This window comes from Trachypithecus francoisi, unplaced genomic scaffold (genome assembly GCF_009764315.1).
Source record: "Trachypithecus francoisi isolate TF-2019V2 unplaced genomic scaffold, Tfra_2.0 Lachesis_group2, whole genome shotgun sequence".
Classification (NCBI taxonomy): Eukaryota; Metazoa; Chordata; class Mammalia; order Primates; family Cercopithecidae; genus Trachypithecus; species Trachypithecus francoisi.
This window is the reverse complement of record NW_022681465.1, coordinates 153,942,966-153,955,385: the sequence shown is the minus strand read 5'-3', so window position 1 is coordinate 153,955,385 and position 12,420 is coordinate 153,942,966. Positions and strand designations below refer to the sequence as shown.

Here is a 12,420-nt window from a genome sequence, read left to right as displayed (position 1 = left end):
TCACTGCAAGCTCCGCCTCCCGGGTTCACGCCATTCTCCTGCCTCAGCCTCCCGAGTAGCTGGGACTACAGGCGCCCGCCACCTCGCCCGGCTAGTTTTTTGAGACGGGGTTTCACCGTGTTAGTCAGGATGGTCTCGATCTCCTGACCTTGTGATCCGCCCACCTCGGCCTCCCAAAGTGCTGGGATTACAGGCTTGAGCCACCGCGCCCGGCCGCAAACTGGAGTTTTACTGAATATGTTCTGGCTATGAGGGTTGCTGGATTCACTAGTTATTTTTTTGCTCAAATAAACTCTCCTAAGTTTAATTTGTCTCAAGTTTTTCTTTTAACAGAATGAAGGAATATGAAGAATGCAAAGATACTATCACAGAATACTTTACCTTTGCTTCTTGATCTTCCAGGGAAAATTCCATTAATTCATTTGAAATCTCTTCTGCCTGGTCTTCTCCTAGGTTTGGATTTTTATCCAACTTTGGAATAGCAGTAATAGGACTGCCCAGATATTTCATTTCACTGTCCACCAAGTTTCCATTGTCCTATCAAGTATATTGACAACATTAAAAACTATTCAAAATATATCAAAGTCCTAAATATAAGAGCTAAAACTATAAAACTCTTTTTTTTTTTTTTTTTTTTTTGAGACGGAGTCTCGCTCTGTCGCCCAGGCTGGAGTGCAGTGGCCGGATCTCAGCTCACTGCAAGCTCTGCCTCCCGGGTTCACACCATTCTCCTGCCTCAGCCTCCCAAGCAGCTGGGACTACAGGCGCCTGCCACCTCGCCCGGCTAGTTTTTTGTATTTTTTAGTAGAGACGGGGTTTCACCGTGTTAGCCAGGACGGTCTCGATCTCCTGACCTCGTGATCCGCCCGTCTCGGCCTCCCAAAGTGCTGGGATTACAGGCTTGAGCCACCGCGCCGGCCTATAAAACTCTTAGAAGAAAACATAAGAGAAAAAATTCATGACATTGGATTTGGATAATGCCACTGAAAGCACAGGTAACGAAAGAAAAAAATAGATAAATTGGTCTTCATCAAAATGAAAAACTTTTGTGCATCAAAGAACACCATTAAGGGAATGAAAAGGCAACCCACAAAATGGGAGAAAATATTTGCAAGTCTTATATTTGATGAGGGATTAATATCAGAATATATAAGGAACTCCTACAACTCAGTAACAAAAACAGTAACTAAATCAAAAGGGACATGAATAGACATTTCTCCAAAGAAGATATACAAATGGCCCATAAGCACATCAAAAGATGCTCAAGATAAGTAATCATTATGGAAATGCATATCAAAATTGCAATGAAATACTACTTTATACCCATTAGGATGGCCATTATAAGAAATAACAAGTGTTTGTGCATTGCTGGTGGGAATGTAAAAGGGTGCAGAGGGACTTTATGGATACTAGCATGCTAGTTCCTCAAAAAATTAAACATAGAATTATCATATAATCAAGCAATTCTACTTCTGAACATATACCCAAAAGATTTAAAAACAGGGGCCAGGGGCGGCAGCTCACACTTATAATCCTAGTACTTTGGGAGGCCGAGGCGGGCGGATCACGAGGTCAGGAGTTTGAGAGCAGCTTGGCCAACATGTTGAAACCCCATCTCTACTAAAAACACAAAAATTAGCCAGGCATGGTAGCACGTGCTTGTAATCCCAGCTACTTGGGAGGCTGAGGCAGGAGAATTGCTTGAACTGGGGAGATGGAAGTTGCAGTGAGCTGAGATTGCACCACTGCACTCCAGCCTGGGCGACAGGGCAAAGACTCCATCTTGGAAAAAAATAAATTAAATTAAATAAAAGCAAGGACTCAAGCAGATATTTGTACACTTATGTTCATAGCATTATTCACAATGGCCAAAAGGTTGGAAACAACTCAAAATGTCCATCAACAGATGAATGGATAAGCAAAATATGGTATATACATACAAAAGAAATGAAATTCTAATACATGCTATGACATAGATGAACTTTGAAGATATTATGCTGAATGGAAATATAGGCTGGACGCAGTGGCTCACACCTGTAACTCCAGCACTATGGGAGGCTGAAGCAGATGGATCTCCTGAACCCAGGAGTTTGAGACCAGCCTGGGCAACATGGCAAAACCCTGTCTCTACAAAATATACAAAAAAATTAGGTCGAGATGGGCAGATCACATGAGGCCAGGAGTTTATGACCAGCCTGGCCAACATGGTGAAACTCCGTCTCTACCAAAAATACAAAAAAATTCACCAGGCATGGTAGCACACGCCTATAATCCCAGCTACTAGGGAGGGTGAAGCACAAGAATCACTTGAACCTGGGAGACAAAGGTTGCAGTGAGCCAAGATTGCACCAGTGCACTCCAGCCTGGGTGACAGAGTGAAACTGTATCTCAAAAAAAAAAAAAAAATTAGCCAGGCATAGTGGCACACATTTGCCACTGAGGTAGGAGAATCATCAGAGCCCAGGAGTTTGAGGCTACAGTGCGCTATGATTGTGCCACTGCACTCCAGCAGAGGTGACAGAGTGAGACCTCACACACACACACAAAAGGACAAAATATTATATTATTCTACTCATATGAGGTATCTAGAATAGTCAAATTCACTGAGACAGAAAATAGAGGTTATCAACGGCTGGGCAGAAACAGGGATGGAGAGTTATCACTTAAGGCTATACAGCTTCTGTTTTGAATAATGAAAAAATTCTGGAAACGAGTTCTGGTGATAGTCTCACATTATTAATATACTTACTGTCACTAGACTGCACAGTCAGAAATAGTTAAAATTATAAATATTATGCACATTTTACTGCAATTAAAAAAAAATCACACACAAGACTATCCCATAATTGAACATACTCCAGGTCTTCCATCCTAGAAACCAAAAACCTAAATAAAACATGATCAACTTAGTGGCCGGGCATGGATCACGAGGTCAGGAGATCAAGACCATCCTGGCCAACATGGTGAAACCCTGTCTATACTAAAATATGAAAAATTAGCCTTGTGTGGTGGTGCATGCCTGTAGTCCCAGCTACTCGGGAGGCTGAGGCAGTAGAATTGCTTGAACCCAGAAGGCGGAGGTTGCAGTGAGCTGAGATCGCACCACTGCACTCCAGCCTGGTGACAGAGCAAGACTGTGTCTCAAAAAAAAAAAAAAAGATCAGCTTTATCTTCGCAGGATAGAATATGTTAAAATAGCTTTGCCTCAGGGTTGAGATTAGAAATAAGAATCCAAATCTCTGGAGTCCATGGTCTATGAAAGGCAAGTGAATGCCTGGGTAAGTTAAGACCCCAGTATTATAAGTGCACAAAAGACACTAGAGAAAATATGCATGGATAATAATCCTATGAAATCACTACTAATTATTATTATTATTATTTTATTTTATTTTTTGAGATGGAGTCTCACTCTTGTCCCCCAGGCTGGAGTGCAGTGGCGTAATCTCAGCTGACTGCAAGCTCTGCCTCCCGGGTTCACACCATTCTCCTGCTTCAGCCTCCCGAGCAGCTGGGACTACAGGCACCAGCCACCACGCCCAGTTAATTTTTTTGTAATTTTAGTAGAGACGGGGTTTCACCGTGTTAGCCAGGATGGTCTCGATCTCCTGACCTTGTGATCCACCCACCTCAGCCTCCCAAAGTGCTGGGATTACAGGCGTGAGCCACTGTGCCCGGCTCCAGCTAATTTTCATATTTTTTTTTCAGTAGAGATGGGGTTTCACCATGTTGCCCAGGCTGGTCTGGAACTCCTGACCTCAAGTGATCAGCCTGCCTCAGCCTCCCAAAGTGCTGGGATTACAGGTGTGGGCCACTGCACGCGGCCACTACTAATTATTTTTATTTTATTTATTTATTTATTTTACTTTTTTTTTTGAGACAGTCTCACTTTGTCACCTGTCCAGTCACTGCACTAAGTGAAGTGCTGTGATCTCAGCTCATTGCAACCTCCACCTCCCAGGTTCAAGCCATTCTTGTTTCTCAGCCAGGCGCCACCACGTCTGGCTAATTTTTGTATTTTTAGTAGAGACAGGGTTTCGCCATGTTGGCCAGGCTGGTCTCAAACTCCTGGCCTCAGGTGATCTACCCACCTCAACCTCCCAACGTGGTGGGATTACAGGCATGAACCACCATGCATGGACTGCTAATTATTTTTAATATAAAATGATTTTATCAGGTACGTATCTATATGTGTATTATTTATTTGAGACTGAGTCTCCATCTCAGCTGACTGCAGCCTCAGACTCCTGTGCTTAAGCAATCCTCCCAATTATAACTCACTGAACTTGGCCTCCAGAGTACCTGAGACTACAGACATGTACCACCAAGTCCCAGCCTTTTTTGCGGGGGAATGGGGGTGTGGTAGAGATGTGGTCTTGCTGTGTTCCCCAGTTAGGGAACTCAAACTCCTGGACTCAAGCAATCCTCTCGCCTTGGCCTCCCAGACTGCTGGGATTACAGGGATGAGCCACAACATCTGGCCTAATTAGCATTTTCCCCCACCCTAGACTGCTCAGCAGAAAGTAATTTTTTAAAAAATTCCATGAGAAGTCCGGGCGTGGTGGCTCATGCCTATAATCCCAGCACTTTGGGAGGCCGAGGTGGGTGGATCACAAGGTCAGGAGTTCAAACCAGCCTGGCCAATATGGTGAAACCCCGTCTTTACTAAAAATACAAAAATTAGCTGGGCGTGGTAGCACGCACCTGTAGTCCCAGCTGCTTAGGAGGCTGAGGCAGGAGAATCACTTGAACCCGGGAGGCGGAGGTTGCAGTGAGCTGAGATTGTCCCACTGCACTCCAGCCTGGACGATAGAGCAAGACTCCATCTCAAAAAAAAAAAAAAAAAAAAAATTCCATGAGAAGGCTGGGCGGGGTGGCTCACACCTGTAATCCTAGCACTTTGGGAGGCTGAGGCAAGTGGATTGCCTGAGCTCAGAAGTTCAAGACCAGCCTGGGCAAGATGGTGAAACCCCATCTCTACTGAAATATAAAAAATTAGCTGGGCGTGACAGTGTGTGCCTGTAGTTCCAGCTATTCAGGAGGCTGAGGCAGGAGAATTGCTTGAACCAGGGAGGCGAAGGTTGCAGTGAACTGAGATCATGCCACTGCACTCCACCCAGGGCGACAGAGTGAGACTCTGTCTCAAAATAAATAAATACATTAATTAATTCTATGAGATATGGATTGCTAATGAAAATGTAAATTCTTAAAACTTTTTAAGAAACAAATCAGAGAAAGTATCAAACCTTAAAGCTTGAGCACAGGAGTTCATGATTTGCCTAGGCAACACAGTGAGACCCCTATTTCTAGGGAGAGGAGAAAACAAAAAAGAAAGAAAGAAAGAAAAACTTTAAAAATATTGATACTGTCGGGCACGGTGGCTCACACCTTCAATCCCAGCACTTTGGGAGGCAGAGGTAGGCGGATTACAAGGTCAGGAGATCGAGACCATCCTGGTCAACATGGTGAAACCCTGTCTCTACTAAAAATACAAAAATGGCCGGGCGCGGTGGCTCAAGCCTGTAATCCCAGCACTTTGGGAGGCCGAGACGGGCGGATCACGAGGTCAGGAGATCGAGACCATCCTGGCTAACATGGTGAAACCCCGTCTCTACTAAAAAAAATACAAAAAACTAGCCGGGCGAGGTGGCGGGCGCCTGTAGTCCCAGCTACTCGGGAGGCTGAGGCAGGAGAATGGCATAAACCCGGGAGGCGGAGCTTGCAGTGAGCTGAGATCCGGCCACTGCACTCCAGCCCGGGAGACAGAGCAAGACTCCGTCTCAAAAAAAAAAAAAAAAAAAAAAAACAAAAATTAGCTGGATGTGGTGGCATGCACCTATAATCCCAGCTACTCAGGAGGCTGAGGCAAGAGAGTCACTTGAACCCGAGAGGCAGATATTTCAGTAAGCTGAGATCACACCACTGCACTCCAGCCTTGTGACAGAGCAAGAATCAATCTTAAAAAATATATATAAATAAAATAAAAACTTTATGTCATACTGACAAGATGAGCAGATTAAAAATTTATACCTAAGACAGATGCAGTGGCTCACTCACACCTGCAATCCCAGCACTTTGGGAGGCTAAGGCAAGCAGACTGCTTGGCATCAGGAGTTCGAAGACCAGCTTGGCCAATGTGGTGAAATCTCATCTCTACTAAAAATACAACAATTAGCTGGGTATGGTGGAACACACCTGCAGTCCCAGCTACTCGGGACCCTGAGGCAGGAGAATTGCCTGAACTTGGGAGGTGGAGGTTGTAGTGAGCTGACATTTTACCACTGCACTCCAGCCTGGGCAACAGACAGAGACTTCATCTCAAAAAAAAAAAATAAAAAAAAAGTGTATATATATACCTTCACTCCAGCACTGAAGAGAAAAATCCAAAATGCAGTCAAATATTTGCACTTGAGAACTTTGAGAACTTACATTATAGCATTATTTGTAAAAGGAAAATTTGGATACCACTAAGTATCTAACAGTATGGAAGTCCTTTTATAAATTAGGGTCCATTTATTAGAGAAAAGCATCCAGAGCTAGGCACAGATCCGTGTGCCTGTAGTCCTAGCTACCCAATAGGCCAAAGTGGTAAGATTGCTTGAGCCCAAGAGTTTGAGTCTAGCCTGGGCAACATAGCAAGACCTTGTGTTTAAAAAAATAAAAATAAAAAAGCAATCTTTAAAGAATAAAGTAGAAGAAAAAAAGAAGCTTGGCCAGGCGCAGTGGCTCACACCTGTAATCCCAGCACTTTGGGAGGCTGAGGTGGGTGGATCACCTGAGGTCAGGAGTTAGGAACCAGCCTGGCTAACATGGTGAAACCCCATCTCTACTAAAAATACAAAAATTAGCCAGGCACGGTGGTGGGCACCTATGATCCCAGCTACTTGGGAGGCTGAGGCAGGAGAATCACTTGAACCTGGGAGGCAGAAGGTTGCAGAGATCGTGCCATTGTACTCCAGCTTGGGCAACAGAGCAAGACTCCATCTCAAAAAAAAAAAAAAAAAAAAGCCCAAGTCATATTTTTTCCTCCTTAAACTTAAACAAGAAGATCATAGGACATATTGTTCCTCTCTTTTCCTGCTCAAACTTTATTTCTCCAACCCCCTTTTTCTCACCTAAATTTGGCTTGATGATGCCGGTTTAGAAAAATTCAAAGGTTCATAAATCCAGAGCTGCCATCCTGTAGCCTATAACACTTCAACTGATCCTTAATAATGATGTTCAATGACTTACCAGCAGAGAAAGAGGAGACACATAAGGTTCCCCTGGTCTCTTTTGAAACCTCAGGTTCCTGGGTGCCTGACACTCCAAGGGCTTCAAAGTGCCGTTTTCCTGCATAAGAAAAACTGTATTAGTTGGGGAAGAGAAGTGTCAGCTGGCCCTGATAAAAACATTTCATCTGATGAAGCCATGAATAACCCTCACAAAACACATTTCATGTAATCAAAGTTGACCCTATATCTTGACCCTATATAACCTTGCATTTGAAGATGCAAATTATGATGTGGATTTGATATAAGGCATGCAGATTTGCTTTGGAAGATACTAATTTTTGGTCACAAGTAAAAGGAATGGGGTAAGGATAGGGACCCTGCCTGGGGAGGGGACAGTGAGATTTTAAAAAGTGATTATTGGCCGGGCGTGATGGCTCACACCTGTAATCTCAGTACTTTGGGAGGCTGAGGTGGGTAGATCATCACAGGTCAGGAGTTCGAGGCCAGCCTGGCCAATTTGGTGACACACTGTCACTACTAAAAATACAAAAATTAGCCGGGTGTGGTGGCACACGCCTATAATCCCAGCTATTCAGGAGGCTGAGGCAGGAAAATCGCTTGAACCCAGGAGGCAGAGGTCGCAGTGAGCCAAGATTGCACCATTGCACTCCACCCTGGGGTACAAGAGCAACTCTCTCTCACAAAAAAAAAAAAAAAAAAAACAGTGATTATAGGCCAGGCAGTGGCTCATACCTGTAATCTCAGCCTTTTGAGAGGCCGAGGTGGGCGGATCACTTGAGGTCAGGAGACCTGCTTGGCCAATAAGGCAAAAGCCCATCTCTATTAAAAATATAAAAATTAGCCGGGCCGTGGTGGCATGTGCCTACAGTCCCAGCTATTTGGCAGGTTGAGGCACAAGAATCGCTTGAACCTGGGAGGCAGAGGTTGTAATGAGCCGAGATCGTGCCACTGCACTCCAGCCTGGGCAACAGAGTGAGACTCAGTTTCAAAAATAAACGAATAAAAAGTGATTATAAATGGAGATTAGAAGGACAGTATTAAATCAAGAAAAAACTGATTAGAACAGCCAAAAACATGAGTCTATCTTAAGTCAATGTAAGAAAAGAACAGCAGCTATCTTTTATGGGTAATGATCTGGGGAAATGGATGGGAGGCAGGGAAGAAAAAAAGATGTCTAGAAAAGAGGATTAGTTGAAGGGATTAGATACAGAATTATCTTAGTGATTAGGTGGTTCTGAAGAGGCTAGTTTTAACTTGGAACGAAGGATGACCTAAGGTTTAGATAAAAAGTACCATGGCTTCCTCGGAATAAGGGCTTAAAATTAAAAGCCAGACTAAGGGGGAAATAAGAAATTAATAAATCTACACTTGCATGTAAAGTGGTGGAAAAAAAAATCTGTGAACAAGTTATCCAAGTTAACCCTACAAACAAAACTCCTAAATCCCTTACACTATAGTAAGGATAATTTTTATCCTCAAAATGATCAACTGAACATGAGAAATAATGATGACCTACTGTGGAGAACTTGGAGCTGGGTGTCTGACCTAGGGCCAAACTTTAATAAGAAAAAACAAAAACAAACAAATTTTCTCCCCTATAGTAATACAGTTTGCTTGTCTAGCATACGAGGTATAAACAGTTCTATGTCTCACTATGATACCAACAAGTTTCTTCACTCAAAAAAATAAAACTGCCAATATATCTAGGTTTCCATTAAACACTCACATTTTCTTTATTTGCAGATGAGCTACACATTGCATCTCTCTTTCTATGGCCAGGGTCCAAACCATTCGGAGTGCTACAAAGAAGCTGTGCCTAAAAAAGAGTTTGCTGAGACCGTCCCGCATCAAGTCACAGGTGCAATGGAAACCCTCTGCCTCCCACCTGAAAAGCAAACCCAAACCCAAAAAAGAGAGGCTACTCACTGGGCTACATTTCATTAGGTGCTGGTGATGATTCCTGCAGATTAAAACAAACTGCCTGTCAGGTTAGCCCCAAATACTGTTTGATTATTCTTCAGTGGATTTGGTGCATCCCAACATTTTAAAAATTTCATTCTAGGAGCCCTATTCCCAGTTGATATGTCTCTTCCAACAACAATACATAGGGTATTCTCTGTGGTAAATATCAAGACTCAAGTGATATCTTGGGGATAAGACCCTCATTTTGCCTGTATAACCATATAAATAAACATGTACCAAAGATGAACGAGTTTTATACAATTTACTAATTTTCCAGCACAGTGTATTGGGGCTGATTTTTTTGTTTGTTTTTTTGAGACAGTCTGGTTCTGTCACCCAAGCTGGAGTGCAGTGGCAGGATCTCGCTCACTGCAAGCCCCGCTTCCCGGGTTCACGCCATTCTCCCATCTCAGTCTCCCGAGTAGCTGGGACTACAGGTGCCCGCCACCTTTTAAAAAATTTAATTTCTGGCCGGGCGTGGTAGCTCACGCCTGTAATCCCAGCACTTTGAGAGGCTGAGGCGGGCGGATCACCTGAGGTTGGGAGTTCGCGACTAGCCTGACCAACACAAAGAAACCCGCCTCTCTACTAAAAATACAAAATTAGCTGGGCGTGGTTCTCAGGTATGGTGGCGCATACCTTTAATTCTCCTGCTCTTGAATCCGGGAGGGGGAGGTTGTGGTGAACCGAGATCGTGCCACTGCACTCAAGCCTGGGCAACAAGAGCACAACTCCGTCTCAAAAAAAAAAAGAAAAAAGAAAAAAAAAAAGTCCAGCGTGGGGGGTCACGCTTGTAATCCCAGCACTTTGGGAGGCCGAGGAGGGCAGATCACGAGGTCAAGAGATCGAGACCATCCTGACTAACATGGTGAAACCCCGTCTCTATTAAAAATACAAAAAACTAGCCAGGCGAGGTGGCGGGCGCCTGTAGTCCCAGCTACTCGGGAGGCTGAGGGAGGAGAATGGCGTGAACCCGGGAGGCGGAGCTTGCAGTGAGCTGAGATCCGGTCACTGCACTCCAGCCTGGGCGACAGAGCAAGACTCCGTCTCAAAAAAAAAAAAAAAAAAAGAAAAGAAAAAAATACAAAAATTAGCTGGGCGTCGTGGCGTATGCCTGTATATATATGTATATATATATACATATATATAATATATATAATATATTTATATATAAATTTCTATCCTCCCTCTATGGATTTCATTATCTATCTGGGTTAGAGCATTTAAAGCAATTCAGGCCGGCCCGGTGACTCCCATCTGTAATCCCAGCACTTTTGGAGGCTGAGGGGGTTGCTGATCACTTGAGGTCAGGAGTTCAAGACCAGCCTGGCCAACATGGTGAAACCTCGTCTCTACTAAAAATACAAAAATTAGCCAGGCATGGTGGCGGACGCCTGTAATCCCAGCTACTCAGGAAGCTGAGGCAGGAGAATCGCTTGAATCGCTTGAACCCAGGGAGGCAGAGGTTGCAGTGAGTCAAGATGGCGCCACTGCACTCCATCCTTGGCAACAGAGCCAGACTCCATCTCAAAAATAAAAATAAATACATAAATAAAATGCTTGGTATGTGTTAGATACACAGTTTATTTAATCCTTACAATAGCTACTTTATGAGAAGTGCTATTATTGTCTCCATGTTACAAATAAAAAAAATTAAGGTCTAATGAAGTTAAAAAAACTTGTCAGAGTGAAGTCACAAAACTTGTCAGAATTCACAACTGGTGAATGAAGTAGTAAGCCAGGAATCCAGACACTTATTCCAGAGCCTACACTCTGTACTTTCTTTTTTCTTTTTAAGACGCAGTCTCGCTCTGTCACCCAGGCTGGAGGGCAGTGGTGTGGTCTCTACTCACTGCAACCTCCGCCTCCCGGGCTCAAGCAATTCTCCTACCTCAACCTCCCAAGCAGCTGCGATTACAGGCATGTGCCACCACACCCGGCTAATTTTTGTATTTTTAATACAGACGGGGTTTCTGCATGATGGGCAGGTTGGTCTTGAACTCCTGACCTCAACTGATCCGCCTGCCTTGGCCTCCCAAAGTGCTGGGATTACTACAGATGTAAGCCACCGCGCCCGGCCACTCTGTACTTTGAATTACTAAGATACAGCACTTTTCACATTCAAATAAAAGCCTATATAAGTGTAGTATACCATTTTCCTTGATTTCCTTATAGATACTTCTGATTATGATAGTTAAAATGAATAGCCTTCATTTTCACAACACTATTTAGATCTGGAAAACTTAGAAACTGTTCAAGGTAAGGAACTAGGCCTCAAAGCCCACTTATACCCAATATGAAAGGTTTTGCACTCTGCAGAGTCTGCACAGGATAAAATCTCTATGACCAGTGCTAAAAAGCTTTTGCATGGGGTTCATTTAGCAACAGAACTTACATCCCAGCTAAATGCACTTCCTGAAGTCCTGAAGAATCCAGGTGACCTGCAATCAAATATAAAGAATCAGTAAAAGGAGTTATTTGTGTCCATGCATCCTGTTTTTCCTTCAGATTTTCTTCATTACCAGTAAGCCATATTAATTTCAAGGACTGAGCTTTTGAAAACAAAGCCTCTCTATTGATACCCATTTCACAGTACAAGGTACAATTTCACAGAAACTTAAGGTTTTATATGTGTCACTGAAAGAAGAAGTGCTGGGAAACACTGCACTTTGCTACCTATGGAGTTGTTTTTATTTTTTTATGAGTAGAAAAGAAAGGTTATCACTCAGAAAATCTGAAATTAGAATTCTGGAAGGTTAACTTATGAAATATTCCTTTTGGAATATTTTATATAAAACATATAAGAATTAGTTGACAACGTATTTCTTTTTCTTTGAGACGCAGTCTCGCTCTGTCGGCAGGCGGGAGTGCACTGGTGCTATCTCGGCTCACTGCAACCTCCGCCTCCTGGGTTCAACCGATTCTCCTGCCTCCGCCTCCCGAATAGCTGGGACTACAGGCACGTGCCACCACGCCAAGCTAATTTTTGTTTTTTTAGTAGAGATGGGGTTTCACCATGTTGGCCAGGATGGTCTCGATCTCTTGACCTCATGATCTGCCCACCTTGGCCTCCCAAAGTGTCAGGATTACAGACATGAACCACTGCACCTGGCCGACAACATATTTCTTTATGCTGGTTTCTTTGCCTCTGCTGAGATTAGACTAAGGCACAAAACTTCTCATATCCTAATGACTATACTTTCATTCCCACCATTAATCAGTCAAC

The 12,420-nt window shown here is 43.6% G+C and overlaps 1 protein-coding gene across 4 annotated transcripts in view; it reads right to left on the bottom strand.

Annotated features, from left to right (window-relative positions):
- The window catches only part of CDC25C (cell division cycle 25C), a 58,119-nt gene that overhangs the window by 37,333 nt on the left and 8,366 nt on the right, over window positions 1-12,420 (bottom strand). For 3 of the 4 annotated variants that reach the window (XM_033181094.1, XM_033181091.1, XM_033181092.1), the window contains 5 exons: window positions 11,590-11,635; window positions 9,159-9,192; window positions 8,959-9,048; window positions 7,231-7,329; window positions 382-537 (listed from right to left, as the gene is read on the bottom strand). In XM_033181094.1, the coding sequence (XP_033036985.1) occupies window positions 382-537; window positions 7,231-7,329; window positions 8,959-9,048; window positions 9,159-9,192; window positions 11,590-11,635 (425 nt within the window). The remainder of the gene's footprint in view (window positions 1-381; window positions 538-7,230; window positions 7,330-8,958; window positions 9,049-9,158; window positions 9,193-11,589; window positions 11,636-12,420) is intronic. The other variant, XM_033181093.1, reaches the window with a different exon arrangement.